The sequence below is a fragment of the Babylonia areolata genome, chromosome 23, assembly GCF_041734735.1.
Source record: "Babylonia areolata isolate BAREFJ2019XMU chromosome 23, ASM4173473v1, whole genome shotgun sequence".
Taxonomy (NCBI): Eukaryota; Metazoa; Mollusca; class Gastropoda; order Neogastropoda; family Buccinidae; genus Babylonia; species Babylonia areolata.
In genome coordinates this window covers 42,880,021-42,898,181 of record NC_134898.1, presented here as the reverse complement: position 1 = coordinate 42,898,181, position 18,161 = coordinate 42,880,021, and the positions used below count along the sequence as shown (strand labels likewise).

The following is an 18,161-nucleotide window of genomic DNA, read 5'->3' as shown; positions in this document are numbered from 1 at the left end:
TCAACTGGTGGCCTGGATGCTAGTCATTTGGTTGAGGCGATAAACTTTGGTCCCATGTGCAGCATGCCCTGGCATAAGTATGCAGAAAAATCAACTTTGATAGGAAAACAAATACTTATGCAGGCCAGAAAAAAATACAGAAAAGAAAGGTGGTGCTCACACTGTAAAAATGCGCTCTCCTTGGGGAAAGTAGCCTGAATTTCTCACAGAGAAATCTGTTGAGACAAAAGAGAAAAACATACAAACACAACAGACATATATGAAAAAAACGAAAGACACTTATTGCAGTCCACTTCAAACAAAACTTCATAAAATTCATTCACTGTGGGTGAACCCTTGTCAGTAAGCAGAAGTTTAAAGCTGAATATACATAAAACCAAAAATAAAACAAATTGCAGTCCAATTTACTATTTGTTAACTGCAGTCCACTTTAAACTCTTCATAATTCAGTTCAACGTTTAGTAGCAAGATAGTTTCAAAGCATGCAGTCTTTTCCATACATACGCAACACACTACATCCACATCCATATTTCATTCAGCACCCTGGTCTGGATGCTAGTCATTCAGATGAGACAATAAACCAAGGTCCTGCATGCTGTAGCATGTAAAATAACCCAAAGCAACTAAAGGCTTGTCACTGGCAAAATCCATTGGAAAAATCCACTCTGACAGCAAAACAAATACACTCTGCAGGCAGAAAAAGGAAAAAAGAAAAAAAGGGAGTGGCGCTTCCACTGCAGTGGCATGATCTCCCCTGGGAGAGCAGCCTGGATTTCTGATTCCAATTTCACACTGAGAAATCTGTTGTTAAATTAAATCAAATTAAATCAAATAATGTTGCTTCGAGCCTTGCCGACCACTAAGGCCATCCCAAGGCTATCGCCGCGTCAGCAGTTACTTCAAGTCATAGGTAACAAAAGTACAATAAAAACCAGTCACTGTGTAACAAAAAACAGTAATACAACATATCCCCTCTTTCCACAAAGCCTAACAGCAACCTCCCCCCCAAACCACCACCCAGCCGGTCTTCTTTTTCTCCTCCTCCTTTGTTCATGGGCTGCAACTCCCACATTCACACATATGTACACGAGTGGGCATTTACTTGTATGACCACTTTTACCCCGCCATGTAGGCAGCCATACTCCGTTCTCAGGGGTACCAAGCCAGTCAATACCCAGGTCCTCGGCCAGCGACGGGCCACACACACTCCACGTGGCCGCCCCGCAAGCCCACGATCCAGTCGTACAGGTTGACTGTGGGATCGCAGTGACCTGGCACCAGCCACAGCTGGGCACCGACCTTCAGGCCCCCACCGGGGGTCAGCACCCCATGGTTGTCTCCCCCATTGTTGTAGGTCAGGTCGGGGTGCTGGGACACCTGTTGGCAAGATGGGGGGAAACGGTTATGATCTTTTTGTTTTTTTGTTTTTTTTTTCTTGAGGGTGATACATTAAGCATACATGCTTTTTTCTCTTTTGTTTCCCCTATCCAGCCCCAGAAAACACACCCTCTGAAAAGAGAAAGATATGAAAATTAAACATTAAGGAAAAAATAATGAAAAGAAGGAAAAGGAGAAATCAACAAACAAGAGAAATTTCAAATGAAAAAAAAAGACGAAGAAAAAAGAGAGAGAGAGAGAAAGACAGAGAGAGAGAGCAACATGCGTGTAACACCACTGAAACAGAGCAGGTTATAGGGTAGACAAAAAACCCCAAAGAAGCTGTGACTTACCAGGGGAACACCGGAGTCCAGACTGACAGCCTTCATGCCTGCATCCACCACCGCTCTGCTCCCGTCAGCCTGCCAGACATCACGCAGAGTGCTACGGATTATTCCTTCCAAATCTCTGGCCCTCGCTACCTCTCTGACCTCCTTGAAGTGCATGTTCAAACTCATCACCTTCATTCTGCTTTTGATGCCAGGCTATTAGTGGAGTGATCGCCTAGAGGTAACGCGTCCGCCTAGGAAGCGAGAGAATCTGAGCGCGCTGGTTCGAATCACAGCTCAGCCGCCGACATTTTCTCCCCCTCCACTAGACCTTGAGTGGTGGTCTGGACGCTAGTCCTTCGGATGAGACGATAAACCGAGGTCCCGTGTGCAGCAGGCACTTAGTGAATGTAAAAGAACCCACAGCAACAAAAAGGTTGTTCCTGGCAAAATTCTGTAGAAAAATCCACTGCAATAGGAAAAACAAATAAAACTACACGCAGGAAAAAATACCAAAAAAATGGGTGGCGCTGTAGTGTAGCGACGCGCTCTCCCTGGGGAGAGCAGCCCGAATTTCACACAGAGAAATCTGTTGTGATAAAAAGAAATACAAATACAAATATGGATTATTCCTTTCCGAATCTCTGGCCCTCGCTACCTCTCTGACCGCCTTGAAATGCATGTTCAAACTCATCACCTTCATTCTGCTTTTGATGCCACGCTATTAAGAATCCCTGATGTAAAGAAGAAGCAACAGGGTCTTTCTCTTTCAGGGCCTGTCTCTGTGGAAAATTTGCGACAGTCTGTCTCATTGAAATCTTTTTTAGCCCACTCTGAAAACAAATCTTTTCCAAAAAACAGTAATTTTCCAGTGCTGGTCTTGGTATGATTTATTTCAAATGCATGCTTTATTGTGGGGAAGCCTCCAGTACTTAAGTCCTATACATCAACACACCCGTCTTGCACCCCAAATACAAAAAAAAAAAAAAAAAAAAAAAAAAAAAAAAGTTTTCATGAACACCCTGATTCAGTGTGCTTTTTCATGAAGATCTGTTCATCTTTATTTTGAATTCATACACATGGAGTGCAATGTGAAAAAGACTGAATTTACACATGCAGGGTAAAATTGCGATGAAGACTGAATTTGCACATGCAGGGTAAAAGTGTGATGAAGACTAAATTTACACATGCAGGGTAAAAGTGTCATAAAGACTAAATTTACACATGCAGGGTAAAAGTGCGATAAAGACTAAATTAACACATGCAGGGTAAAAGTGTGATAAAGACTAAATTTACACATGCAGGGTAAAAGTGTGATAAAGACTAAATTTACACATGCAGGGTAAAAGTGTGATAAAGACTAAATTTACACATGCAGGGTAAAAGTGTGATAAAGACTAAATTTACACATGCAGGGTAAAAGTGTCATAAAGACTAAATTTACACATGCAGGGTAAAAGTGCGATAAAGACTAAATTAACACATGCAGGGTAAAAGTGTCATAAAGACTAAATTTACACATGCAGGGTAAAAGTGTGATAAAGACTAAATTTACACATGCAGGGTAAAAGTGTGATACAGACTAAATTTACACATGCAGGGTAAAAGTGTCATAAAGACTAAATTTACACATGCAGGGTAAAAGTGTCATAAAGACTAAATTTACACATGCAGGGTAAAAGTGTGATAAAGACTAAATTTACACATGCAGGGTAAAAGTGTAATAAAGACTAAATTTACACATGCAGGGTAAAAGTGTGATAAAGACTAAATTTACACATGCATGGTAAAAGTGTGATAAAAGACTAAATATACATATGCAGGGTAAAAGTGTCATAAAGACTAAATTTACACATGCAGGGTAAAAGTGTGATAAAGACTAAATTTACACATGTATGGTAAAAGTGTGATAAGACTAAATTTACACATGCAGGGTAAAAGTGTCATAAAGACTAAATTAACACATGCAGGGTAAAGAGTGACAAACAATAATTTTTCCCCCACTCTGAGGCTACTTACGGAGACACTCTGAACTGTCGTCAGCACATAAAGGCTCTGCACAAACTCCGAATAAAAGTTGCCGTCTTCCACCAAGTTCCTGGCGTAGTCTGCGTCCATCATGATATAGGACCCCTTCATGCAGTCAAGGCATTCAATGGGGTCAGTGATATTCTGAGGCTTACCATTTTTTGGTGTGCTTTAACATATGCACGAGTCCAGGTGAGTGCATGTGAGACAGAGACAGACAGAGAGAGACAGAGACATAGAGAGAGAGAGAGAGAGAGAGAGAGTGTGTGTGTGTGTGTGTGTGCACATGCATGTGTGTGTGTGCACATGCATGTGTGTGTGTGTGTGTGAGAGAGAGAGAGAGAGAGAGAGAGAGAGAGAGAGAGAGAGAGAGAGAGAGTGTGTGTGTGTGTGTTCAAACGCACATTGTGTGTATGTATGTGCTCAGTGTATGGAGAGTGTATGCAAGTGCATACTGCACATGTGTATCCACGTGGCAGGTAGAGCTTGGAATAAATGGAAAGAAAGCCAGGATCTACTTGAAGAAACCAAGTACGCAACTGCTTCCACTTCCATTCTGCCTACAGATTATCCTTTAAGTATCAATGGCCCCTCCCATGACCCCTTCCTCATCATATACTGAGCAAGGAATACGTCCAGTCAAAGGCTTTTCAGTAAAGCATACAATAAAAGAAAATCATAAGCTGTGCCATTATGTCCTAGGCAAGCTGCACTCGGCTAATTCTGAAAGAAGAGAAAAGGTCTAAGCTGACAGACTGATCAAGTGAAACAGGTAACCATTGTGACATTAGTAAATGTTTACTTCTTCTTCTTCTTCAGGCCCATAACTACAAAGTAGTCGTTGGGGGAAGCCTGAGGACCGCAGACGCAACCTCCCTTCTCCATCTGTCTCTGTCGGCAGCCGCTGGCAGCAGCTCACGTGTGTGGAATCCAGTCCATTGTTTGATGTTCTCATGCCAGTTCTTCCGCTGTTTTCCTCTTCTTCTCCCGCCCTCGATGGTGCCTTGCACGATTGTTTTGGACAAGCTGGTGTGTGGAGTGTTGTGTCCAAACCATATCAGCTTGCGTTACTTCACAGTTGAAAGGAAAGGTTCCCGAGGACCTCAGGAAATGTTTACAATGAGGAGAAAAATAAGCTGTGATGCTAATGAGATGTTCTGCTTCGTTTAAAGGCAGTCTGATTACATCCACTTGAATGTAAGTTGGTTGTGTGAGAGACAGGCGCAATAGCCGAGTGGTTAAAGCGTTGGACTATCAATCTGAGGGTCCCGGGTTCGAATCACGGTGACGGCTCTGGTGGGTAAAGGGTGGAGATTTTTACGATCTCCCAGGTCAACATATGTGCAGACCTGCTAGTGCCTGAACCCCCTTCGTGTGTATATGCAAGCCAAAAATCAAATACGCACGTTAAAGATCCTGCAATCCATGTCAGCGTTTGGTGGGTTATGGAAACAAGAACATACCCAGCATGCACAGCCCCGAAAACGGAGTATGGCTGCCTACATGGCGGGGTAAAAACAGTCATACATGTAAAAGCCCACTCGTGTGCATACGAGTGAACGCAGCACAGATTCATTCTGCTTTTCTCTTTCTCTTGACCGTTCTTCTTTCATCCAAGACTTTATCTTAAGGACCACAATCTGTATTCCCACAACAGCTGAAAGTCCTATAAAAAGAAGTGCATAACATTAAATTTAATAACTTTATTTAGCCCACATTAAGATACATAAATTCTTTTTTTTGTTCCAAATTTCATACTTCTCAAATGAATACAAAAACAAAATGCCACTGGACATATACCTTCAAAATGAAGGAAAAAAAAATCCAAAGTCACGTTTAGAGAGTAGCAACATCAGCATAACTAAATGTGGCTAGATGGGTGTGATAATCACGACACGTTAAACTGACATTAATATTTTCACACTCTAAATTCTTAACCATGCAGACAGTTATGGGTTGCCTTAGGATGAACACTGAGGTAGTTCTCCTGAAATCTAGTTAATCAAGAAAAACCAATATTAATCATTCAAGCAATGAATGAATAAATAATTCTGTCAATTTGCAATGACTTTAACAAAGTGTAACCAAATAAAAAATGTGCTTATTTACAAGTAGTAATTATGCCCAGTTATGCAAACCATAAGTTTCCCCCATCAGTCTTCGCCATTTCAGCAGTGATTGTTACGTAATTCCTCTGTATACAGAAAGTCAAGATGTTTTAATAATAATAACATTCAGAAGAAGAAGACGAAGAAGAAGAAGACGAAGAAGAAGAAGCAGAAGAAGAAGAAGAAGAAGAAGACGAAGAAGTAGAAGAAGAAGACGAAGAAGAAGACGAAGAAGAAGACAAAGAAGAAGACGACGACGAAGAAGAAGAAACGAGGAGTTTGTATCATACTCCATGTTTGGTGATACATATACTTACAAGAAGAAGAAGAAGAATGTGCATTTATATTACACCTTTTCAAAGAGCTCAGGGTGCTTTACACGAAAGCAAAATGTTACAAATTGCATGAACAACTCATAACTATTTTCTCTCTCCACCTTCCCCTCCTCTCTCTCAGACTCCATACATGCAGAGTGAATGGCAGCCACGGTCTGGTGTTGGAGAGACAGGAAACTGAAACTGCTTCCAGACAGGTTATGAAAAGATGAGTTTTCAGTGAAGAGCAAAAGGCATTGTCTGATGAACAGAAAGACACCTTGTGATCCTATACTGATGATTTTCCCCTGCCCCTATAACTGACCAACCCTCCTCTATGAACTGTTGTTATCTACTGGACTGATGGAAGTGCAGGAACTTCTACTTCTTCTTCGGCGTTCGTGGGCTGCAACTCCCACGTTCACTCGTATGTACATGAGTGGGCTTTTACGTGCATGACCGTTTTTACTCCGCCATGTAGGCAGCCATACTCTGTTTACGGGAGTGTGCATGCTGGGTATGTTCTTGTTTCCATAACCCACCGAACGCTGACATGGATTACAGGATCTTTAACGTGCGTATTTGATCTTCTGCTTGCATATACACACGAAGGGGGGTCAGGCACTAACAGGTTTGCACATATGTTGACCTGGGAGATCAGAAAAATCTCCACCCTCTACCCACCAGGCGCCGTTACCGAGATTCGAACCCGGGACCCTCAGATTGAAAGTCCAACGCTTTAACCACTTGGCTATTGTGCCCGTCGAAGTGGAGGAACAATGTGACACTGAAGGATACAGGCTGGACTTCGGTGAACACTTGGCTGGCTGCTTCAAAGTGGAACGAACCCGTGCCTCCCCCTGTGACGTAGTTACACTCTATCCCTGCTGACTTCAAAGCCTGCGGAGATACACACACAAACACACACACACGCACACAAAAACACACAAAGACAAAAGCACACATACCCACGCACGCACAAACACACAGTATTTGAGAAAGATGCAATCATTACATAAATAATATGAAGAACTGACTAACCAAGACTAACCACTTTGTTCCCATTTAAGCGCAAATACAAACATATGAGCTTCTATTTAAAAAAAAGAAAAAGAAAAAGAAAGAAAGAAAAATGACTACATTATGTAAGAAAGAGTTGTGTTTTCACAGGGTTAACAACATAATCACAATGGACGGAGTAAACAAAACATTTCAAAGCTGAGCACATTTAGTGTTTTCACTTGGCACCCATCATGTCAAGAATCCTCATTTTTCACCATTCCCATGACATGTATCAATAGCTGACGTAAACAGTATTAATGTATTTCAGATTACTTCACTGATCACAGAAAGAAAGAAATAAAGAAATTAATACAATACAGACTCACCTCCAAAGCTTTTCTGGTTCGGTTCACAAGCTCAGCCACATTGTTTTTGCGGTCCGCATGCGACCTGACATGCTGGTTTATTCTGCATGCGAAACAACATGAAACGAGAAATAGAAAATGAATCCACAACAAGAACCCAAAACACACAACACACAATGAATCAAGAATATTCGATTCTCTGACCCCTGTACGCCCATGATTTCTTGCAATCCCACGATTTCTCTCACTTTGACAGAAATCGTGGGATTACGACATCGTGGGATTACGACATCGTGGTCGTTTCCCTCCCACGTTTTCTCTCAAATGCCAGAAATTGTGGGGGGACAATGTGAGAGAAATCGTGGGAAGTCCCCCTTATGTTTATTGAAAATATTTCCTTTATCATCGGAGTTGGTTTCTTGTCTTTTCCCAATGCAAATCTGAGAGAAAAATGAGAGAGAGAAAAAGAAAAGAGAAAACAGGGGGTGGCGACGACGATTATAATAATAACAGTGGCGTTAGTGAAGACATGAACAGTAATGTCACTGAAAAACAACGCACAAAATGGATCACTGCAATGCATCAACCTCAAATTCAACACTGGAAATCAACTGCAAACTGACAGGCACAAAGCCGAGAGGTTAAAGTGTTGGACTTTCAATCTGAGGATCCTGGGTTCAAATCTCGGTAACGGCGCCTGGTGGGTAAGAGGTGGAGATTTTTCCGATCTCCCAGGTCAACATAACTTGTGTGCTGACCTGCTAGTGCCTTCGTGTGTATACACAAGCAGAAGATCAAATAGGCACGTCAAAGATTTGGTGGGTAATGAAAATAAGAACATATCCAGCATGCACACCCCTGAAAATGGAGCATGGCTGCCTATATGGTGGTGTAAAAACGGTCATACATGTAAAAGCCCACTTGTGTACACACAAGTGAACGTGGGAGTTGCAGCCGACAAACGGATAACAACAACAATCAATCAAAAGTCATGCAATGTGTATAGCACAAACAGAAATATAAAATGGAATAAAGATAAAACAAAATAGTATAATATATTGTAATTTAATATGACTTGAACTGGATCTTTCCTAGATGTTGGGAATAACATCAAAATGATTCAACTCTCTACATAGATGTGATAGCGAGGTATTTCACATTGCTTTACCCTCATGTAGGGAGCATGAAAACTGGACGAAATAGTTTTGATGTTTCTTTTAATGCAGACTTTTCTGTCACACTTATTTAGAATGTTCTTCACTTCATGCTTGCTCGCTTGCTCATCTGTGTCAGCATCCTTTTGCATGCAAAACTGCACTGAAAATATATTCTCAGTTTCATAGAAGACACTTAGAACACGAAAATATTTATATAAAAAAAGAGTGAATGACGACCAAGTCAACCAGCCAAGTAAACACACATAAGGAAAAACACACACACACACATACACACCCAAACACACTCACTAACTCAGTGACATACACACAACCACACTTTCTTAAACCATTACTATGTCATCACCTTCACCATCTATTGCTGATGTCTTGGCAAACGCTACTGTCATTATCATGATCATCGTTGTTTCCCCCATTTCTCATTTCTCTTTCTCTCTTTTTTCTCTTAGATTTGTATTGGGAAAAGAAAAGAAACCAACACCGATGATAAAGGAAATATTTCTAATAAAAATAAGGGGGACTTACCATGATTTCTCACACACTGTGAGAAATTGTAGGCATGCCCCCCACAATTTCTCGCAACTGAGAGAAAATGTGGGAGAGGAACGACCACGATTTCTCACAATCCCACAATTTCTTTCACTTTAAGATTCCTCTAAAAGTGTCTCTTCTCTCATATGAGGACACACACCAACAGATAAGCCTGCCTGCCTACTCATCCGTCAGACCGACGGGAGACTCCATCAACTTTAAAGTTTACAGTCATTAACTCATTCTACGTACAGCTACATGCCTGCTACGACTGCCCTGGACCAGCACTACATGAGATCACTGCAGAAAAATCAGGCTGGTTCACTAAAACAGCAAAAAATAGATGGACAATTATTGATTTAACTGGTCAGACAAAGCTTCGTTTTCATGCCTCCAGAATCCATAAATGGTTCAGTTTAGAATGCCAACTGTACCAAGCAAGAATGAACGAAATTAGAATAGTGTGTTGGTACGAGAATACTCATAACTGGTCCACAGGGGAAGTAATCAAGGTACAAGTTAACTTGTACCTGACGTAGAATGAGTTAATGCAAGCTTTCCCCCTGATTTGACTCGCCCCTGATGATGGATAAAGATGATGTGATGACAATGCCGCTATGGAGGTCCCCTAGTCAGGTTTGGGACCCGGTGAAAAAGGCTGTAACTACATGCTTCCTTTCACACTGCATTGCGGCATCAACCAGGCCCCAGAGATACAGACACCTGCAGTGTTGTTCAGGAAATTTGAGCAACTCTGGAAAACACCTACATGAAGTGTATTACACTAGTAGTAGTAGTACCATAAAAAACGAAGTGTATTATCATTATTTATTATTACTATTATGATTGATATCTCTGTAGTGTCTATCACCGGTCAGAGACCAATGCATGACACTTGATGCTGGAGAAATTGTAGTGGAAGGGATACAAACCCATTGTAACAATGGAGGCCTTTGAAAGAGACACCAGGCAGCGAGGTCGCCAGTTTGGCCAGTTTGACTGCTTCTTCTCCTGTCTCAACTCCACACCTGGAAACAGGGACATAAACAAAATAATAGCAAGTGAATGTGTGTGTGTGTGTGTGTGTGTGTGTGTGTGTGTGTGTGTGTGTGTGTGTGTGAGTGTGTGTGTGTGTGTGTGTGTGTGTGTGTGTGAGAGAGAGAGAGAGAGAGAGAGAGAGAGAGAGAGAGAGAAACACTGATACTGATCTTATTTGTAAAGGCCCACCCACAAAAGAGAATATCACATCAATGTGTTGGACAGGGGTACGGGGAGTGGGAGGAGGGGTTGTGGCCAAATAGATTAACAATGTTCAGTCTTTCATGTTCTCAAATGTTCTTGCTAACCTTGAGGCTCAAAGAAGGCAATCAGTAAATCAGTAGCTCTACCTACAGCATCTGCATGACACACCCACTGGACATGCAGGAATACTGTAAGGTTTCATCTCTAAGTTTCACTGCATAGAATATATACACATTGCAATTTTTCTGGATTCTACTTCTAAGACACCGGTGCTGTGTAATAACCTGTCACCACAATCAGCAGCAGTGACATCCCAATCACCACCATTGTTAGCATTTGTATCATCATAACTTGAAAATCGGAAAAAGGTTACACTCTCCCCTAACCCCCTCAGTGTTAACATTCTTATCATCATGACAAGAAAACGTGCAAAACGTTACCTTTTCCCCCCAATGTCCATCTCGACGACCACCTGCAGAGAGACGCCCATTTTCTGAGCAACATCACTGATGTCCTGTAGGTTTGAGGCATCGTCCACACACAGGGAGATTGTGGACTGCTTAGCCAAGGAGGCCACACGGTGCAGTTTGCTTTCCCCGATCACCTGTTCACAACTGTTTCAGTTTCAGTTTCTCAAGGAAGCGTCACAGCATTCGGACAAATCCATATACGCGATGCATCTGCTGGACAGATGCCTGGCAGCAAGCATAACCCAACACGCTTGTTAACAGCAATCCAGTGTACAGAATACTTTGTATATATTCTATGATGGTATGTAGCACAATGCAACTTCCTTTTTCTGATCACCTGTTCACAGCAATCAAATATGTGTGCAGAATACTTTGTATGTATACTATAACGGTATATAGCTTATTTTTCCAGTCAAAACTTTAGTGTTCTCAAGAGTATCAATAATGTACATATACAACATACTTTATATGCATACCATAATAATGATCATGTGACATATGTAGTTTATTTTTCCTGTCAAAAATTAAGTGTTCTCTGTGTGTTTGTTGTGTACTGGGGTAGTTTAATTCTCCAGCAAATAAATTAACTGTTCTGTAGTGTATTTATCATGCACCATTCATCTACAGTCAAAATTCACTTTGATAAATAACTGAACAAAATAATACATTAAAATTGCACCCAGTGTTCTGAATGGCCTAGAGACACCACAGCAGCAAACAATCTTTGCAAGTTGTGCCAGTGATACCTTTTCAAACAAAAGGGGTCTTTTTTCCATCTGTGATCCATGAATGGGATACAGATTTTGTTAACTGATCATGGTCACAAAAGCCTACAAACATGCATTTGGTGTGGCATATAACATGTCCATTTTTGATTGTATGCATATGACATCATCAGAACATGTGTCAATACATGGACTAATGTGTTTATCATGCGAAATTATGAACTGAAACAGCAATAAGTGCATGTGTCAAGGGACCAAATATTTCTCTGTGGATGTTCCAGTTCAGATCATTGCCCTTTACCTTGCACAAAACACAACATGCCATGCAGACTGGTCTGGCGAAAGAGACAGAGACAGAGAGAGAGAGAGGGAGAGACAGCACAACATTTTCCTCTGTGTGTGTGTGTGTGAGATGAAATGAGTGTATGCACATACACACATTGTTTGTGGATGTGTGTCTGTGTGTGCGTGCACGGGTGGTGGTGGTGGTGGGGTGTGTGTGTCTGTGTGGTGTGTGTCTGTATATCATATGTGTGTTTGTGTGCATATATAACTAAACATACAGTGTGTATGCATATGTGCACACGCACATTCAGTATACATCCATGTACGTGTGCCTGCAAGCCTGCCTGTCAATGCAGACGTGTGTGCTTTTTTTTTTTTTTTTTCACCTGATGTGGACAAGTGTGCAATTTTTTTTCACCTGGTTAGAAATGAAGACATCAGGGTTACCTCCAGACACCATGGCCTCTGCTTCAGTCACCGTTTGACAGCACAGACCCACAGCACCTGCCTTCATCTGCATTCAACAACAATTAAAGATACAAATTACAAAGGTTTCAGAAATTAATGCTGTTGAAATAAAGAGCAGTCTATACTTTGAATGATATCTCCAGACCTTTGACACCCATCCAAGCCATCTGATATAATATTATATATATATATATATATATATATGTGTGTGTGTGTGTGTGTGTGTGTGTGTGTGTGGTGTGTGTGTGTGTGTGTGTGTGTGTGTGTGTGTGTGTGTGTGTGTGTGTGTGTGACGCTGCACACGAAAATCATGGATAAGTCGCTGGAGTAAATTTCACCTAACACACTGTGAAAGTGACAAGGGGTGAAAATATCAAATTTGAGTTTTTTGGTTATTCAGATTAATCTATGATTCTTTTTCTATTAAATTACCAAGTATTATAAAGAAATATGAAGTATTAGTGCTTTATTTTGAAGTTTTCCTATTGGGAAATGGTGATCAAGAGTGGGAAACAGCAAACTCGTTTGCCCCAATTTTCTCAGAAGTATGTTTGAGATGATCGCGAGACTCAAATGCATGTATCTCAGAAACTAATAAAGATACTTGAATTCTGTTTTCTGTGTGTTATTCAGAATTCTCTCTACTTTCAGATAAAAGAATATCATTTTGTAAATTTTGACCATTATCCATGATTTTCACATGCACTATCACATATATGTAAGACAGTAACATGACCAATTTCAACTTTTTTTTTTGTTTTATAGAGTAAAAGTGGGCACACATGTGGAAAGGAGGATGGTGGTGAGGGAGTAAAAGGAAATCCTAAACTTTTCTGCTCTGTACCAGGCCATCTTACAGTGACAAATAAGACACTATTATGACTATATTAACACCAACAACAAGAATAACAACAATAATAATAATGACAATATTAGTACTAATAAATAACAAATAAAAAATCAAGAAGAAGAAAAATAGGATAAAAACTAACTATTCAACAAATATTCTAATATTTGATTAGATGATCAGTTGATAGCAAAGTAAATAATGGCAATATCCGCAGTTCTTTCCCTGTACAAGGCAGAAAAGGTTGTAAATCAGTTAATAACATTGCAAATCATACTCTACATTTCTTCCCCTCGACTCTTTGGCCTTCTCTGCATCATTCATGAGGGGAAGACATTTGAAATATATATTACAATGTTATCAGCAAATTTACAACTTTTTTCGTCTTTGAAACGAAACTGAATAGAATTAGAAAACATACATGGGAAGTAATGTGGATATAGCCTAAATAAATCAGTTACCATAATTATCATAAAAAATTGTTCCAAATCAGTTACCATAATTATCATAAAAAAATGTTCCAGACATCAATCCTCATCCTGCTGATCTCTACTGTCAGAGATAAATAAATTTAGTGTTTTTATGCTGTGCAGGAACTGCTGCAGATTTTGAAATACTTGAGCTGTGGGATGTATTTCATATCTTTTGGTTTGCTCTGTGTCATTGGTTAGGGAATGTGTCCAAACGGGACAAAAACAACAAAAGAACAGCCTAAAAGAAAAACTTAAATTCCATATTTACCTGTGTAAAGCATAGCTTTCTGTGTGGAGCGGTGCAGGTGGAGCATGAACAGAGGATGTTAACTGAAATGCCCATTTTTTTAATTCCTAGCTGGACAATATCCACAATTTTCCGCCCTCAAGATGGAATGAGTAATGTTCACAACAATGTGTGGACGTTCACTTTGCTAGTTACACAGAGGAGTGGAGGGGAAGAAATGTGGATATAACCCTCAACTGGAATAAACTTCAAATGCATATGCTGGAAGATGGTGGCAGAATGGTTAAGATGCTCAGCTGCCAATATAGAGTCCATAAAGGTGTGGGTTTGAATCCCTCTCTCGCCCTTTGGGCCTTTCTCCCAAGTTTGCCCAGCATCAAAAGCCTGCTGATCCAGTGCCAGCTACACTGGACAGGACACTTTGTCCGCATGACAGACAGCAGGATCCTGAAGATGCTCTTGTATAGCTAGCTGAAGGAAGGCCACCGGGAACTTGGAAGACCCTGCAAGTGCTTCAAGGACACCTTGAAGACAAACCTCAAAGCCTGTGACATAGACATTGCTTCCTGGGAAACTGATGCCCTTGACCCCTCTCACTGGAGGATGCTGTGCTCTAGTGACATAAACACGTTCAAAAACAAGAGAACGCTGGCCATTAAGGAGAAGCGTGAGCGAAGGAAGCAGGGCTCAACTTCTGGAGATGTTTTCCCTTGCAACACCTGTGGGAAGTGCTGCGCATCCAGAATCGGCCTCTTCTCCCATATGAGGACACACACCGACAGATAAGCCTGCCTGCCTACTCATCCGTCGGTCCGACGGGAGACTCCATACATACATGACTGGAAAATCAAACTGAGCGTCTAGTCATTCAGATGTGATGATAACCTGGGGTCCTGTGTGCAGCAGCACTTGGCGCACTGAAAAAGAACCCATGGCAACGAGAGTGTTGACCTCTGGCAAAATTCTGCAGAAGAAATCCACTCTGATAGGTACACAAATATATAAGCATGCACGCTAGGCCTGCCTTTGCGCATTGGGTTATGCTGCTGGTCAGGCATCTGCCTAGCATGCAGATGTGGTGTGGTGTATATGGATTTGTCCGAACGCAGTGACCCTCCTTGCCAGAGTGAAGCGGAAACTAAAATGCTGCATAAAGTACTACTAATCATTATGTGCAACAGAAATTCGGCAACAAATATTCTGCAAGTAACACAAATCTTTTTTGTCTTCAATGTTTCAACGCATCAGACATATTCTGATATGGCTTTTTTGTGCTTTTGGTATCAAGTGGGACATTGAACAACTTGCAAAACAAATGTAAGAAAAAACAAAACAAAAACGAACAAAATTATTAACAACCGGCTGAACGATACTTAACAATCCTTTACCTGAATTCTGCCGATTTCAGGACACTTGTGTGTCTTAACATGCGGCCTTAAGTCAACGCCTGAATGTTTGGCCATTGCAGCTTTCATTCTCTCCACGTTTTCCTCCATTTTCTCTAAGCAGACGACTAGGGCAGGCGTGTCAATGTTTTCCACAAGTTCTCCAATCCTGCATGGTTTCTGAGCTGCTGACATATTTATTAAGTGGAATGCACGGTTGCTCGGACGAATTTTCAACAGGCCAAAATCGTGACGGTAACTGAATCGTAAGCGGGACACCACAGTCTTTGACAGTGTTACAATACGTGTTCCCAGACTCATGCTCAGTCACAGTTTCGAGGTGAAGGTTTCGTTTTCTGGGACAATCTGGTCGGCGCCGGTGTCTTCTGTACCCTCTACTAAAATCGCGCCCCGGATACCTATAGATTTTGCTGAGTGTTTGCAGCGCCCGTTTTTTGTGTGGTCAGATATGTCGAAAACGGTTACATCGTAGTAGTAGTAGTAGTAGTAGTAGTAGTAGTAATATAGGGACTGGCAGTCATCTGCCTTGACCTCTCGGCCTTTTTATGTCCCCATCGAATCTTCATCTTCACTTCTTCCATTTTCTTTTATTTATTTATTTTCATCTTTTGTTTGTTGTTGATGGGCGGTGTACGCAAGTACATTTCTGCAAGAAACTTTGTTTTATTTATCATGGTAATTTTTTTTCTTTTAAGATGTGCGTGCTGTTGTCAAGGAGATTTTTGATGAATGTGTTAGTATTTTGTGCAAGTTTAACTTCGATTGGTAGTCCATTCCATGTTCAAGTTTGTGCAATTCGGTTAGCCAATGATTTTTTTCTAATGTTGGTGTTGCAGTGTTCTAAACAAATTTTCTTTACTGAGTTCCATGTACTATCATAGTCAGACATTCTAAACTGAGATATGTCACTCAGTCTTGCATTTACATCATTTAATATCTTATAAGTTTCAATCAAATCTCCTCTTACTCTTATACCTTTCACTGAGTGAATGTAGATTTAAGTATGTAAGTCTTTGTTGGTAACTCATATTCTTGCATTCTTTTAATAATTTCGTTGCTCTTCTTTGGACCCTTTCTAATGCTATAGATTGTCTCTTAAGGCCCCCTGGTATGGGTGCTACACAATATTACCATACTCCACATGCGATCTAACTAATGCTTTATATAAATTGAGAAATATATTTTTGTCTAAGTAACTGAAGGCTCTCTTACTTACAGCAATCATTTGATTGGCTTTCTTTATAATATTATCAATATGTGTATCAAAGGAAAGTATTGTTCTTAGAATCATTGGAGTCAGTTGATTTCATGGATCAGATGGATTCATAGCTGTTAACTTTTATTTATTTATTTTAATTATTTATCCAGAGAAATTTTGAGACAAGAGAAACTGCCAGTTACGAGACCGTGTACCTGCTCACCTGCCTGTCAGTGCGGGTGTGTGTGTGTGTGTGTGTGTGTGTGTGTGTGTGTGCATTTTCCCCTGTTACCTGCCTGCATTTTAATGCACAATTTAAATGTACCTGTGCTTTTTTTTCTTTTTTTTTTCCTGACGTAGACATGTGTGCATGTCGCGAAGTTCAATCCTGTAAGTCAAATTTCTATGGTTGGAGTGGATTCGGTCTGCCTTGTGAAGTGAAATTCTCAAAATGATATTTCATCTTACTACAATTTTACTCCAGACTAAATTTCTTGGCGCAGGGTAGAAAAATCGTTTATCACCGGGCCAACAGAATAAGCACCGTGCCCAACATGCAACTTTTGTGCAGCGACAGTTGAAGGGAGGCGACGTTACTCGCGTTGACCTGGTTCTCGGTAAAGTGGCCTTCTCAACAAACAAAGCCACACGCAACAAACTCAGCACAGTCTTAACTCATCCCAGCTGTGTAAACATTTGTTCCATCTCACGTACAGTTTTCCAGCGCGTTTTCTGAGTATTGGAGATTTTTCTTCTTTTTTTCCCCCCTCTGTGTGTGTGTGTGTGCAGTGTGCACACACGCGCGTGCGCTTGTTTTCAGTTTACAATGTTGCTTGAAGCATGGGAGCGCGATGACTTTAAATGGGAAATAGTGGCAGTGTGTGTGCACGCGCGTGCGTACGTGCTCGTACTTTCGTGTTTGCTTATATTTTTATCTTCGCCAACAAAGATTATTTGTGTGTCCGTCACCGGCATCAGTAAGGCAGACTGTGGACTGCTGACACTGGGACGACGCGAAGGACGAACAGGTGTACGTGGCTGAGCGGCGTGGGAGTAAGAGGGGGAGGGAGAATGGACGGACAAGAGACTAAAGGCCAAACAAAAACTATTCTGGTAAATGGATGGAAGGAGGAATGAACAGCAGGGAGGTGGCAGAATGGTTTAAGACGCTTATCTGCCAGTATCCAATGTCTGTGAGGGTCTGGGTTCGAATCCAGTCTCACCCTTTTTCCCAACAGATGTGCCGTGAGCAGTACTCAATTGACATTCTGGAAAATAACCCATGGTAATTGAATTCTGCGGGTAACTATCGTCCAGTCAGTCTAACATCAGTTGTCTGTAAAGTTTTTGAGGGTTTTATTCGAGACGCTCTCTGCCAAGATTTAACCAAACATGATCTGTTATCTAGAGAACAGTTTGGATTTACCAGAGGGCGCTCGTGTGTTACTCAACTACTTGTTACATTACAAGATTGGTTAGCCATGCTAGATGAGAAGGTACCAGTCGATGCAGTCTTCCTTGATCTAAGGAGAGCTTTGGATACAGTTCCCCATCACAGACTCATGAATAAA

At 41.1% G+C, this 18,161-nt stretch overlaps 1 protein-coding gene across 1 annotated transcript; it reads right to left on the bottom strand.

Annotated features, from left to right (window-relative positions):
• Positions 1–606: 606 nt before the first annotated feature.
• LOC143298146 (3-hydroxy-D-aspartate aldolase-like) lies at positions 607–15,699 on the bottom strand. Its single transcript, XM_076610876.1, has 9 exons — positions 15,375–15,699; positions 12,370–12,465; positions 10,912–11,075; positions 10,162–10,257; positions 7,545–7,626; positions 6,955–7,056; positions 3,726–3,839; positions 1,731–1,799; positions 607–1,377 (listed from the first exon to the last, which is right to left on the bottom strand). Exons 1-9 carry the CDS (start codon positions 15,690–15,692, stop codon positions 1,168–1,170), a joined length of 1,251 nt encoding a protein of 416 aa, XP_076466991.1. The 5' UTR covers positions 15,693–15,699; the 3' UTR covers positions 607–1,167.
• Positions 15,700–18,161: the final 2,462 nt, after the last annotated feature.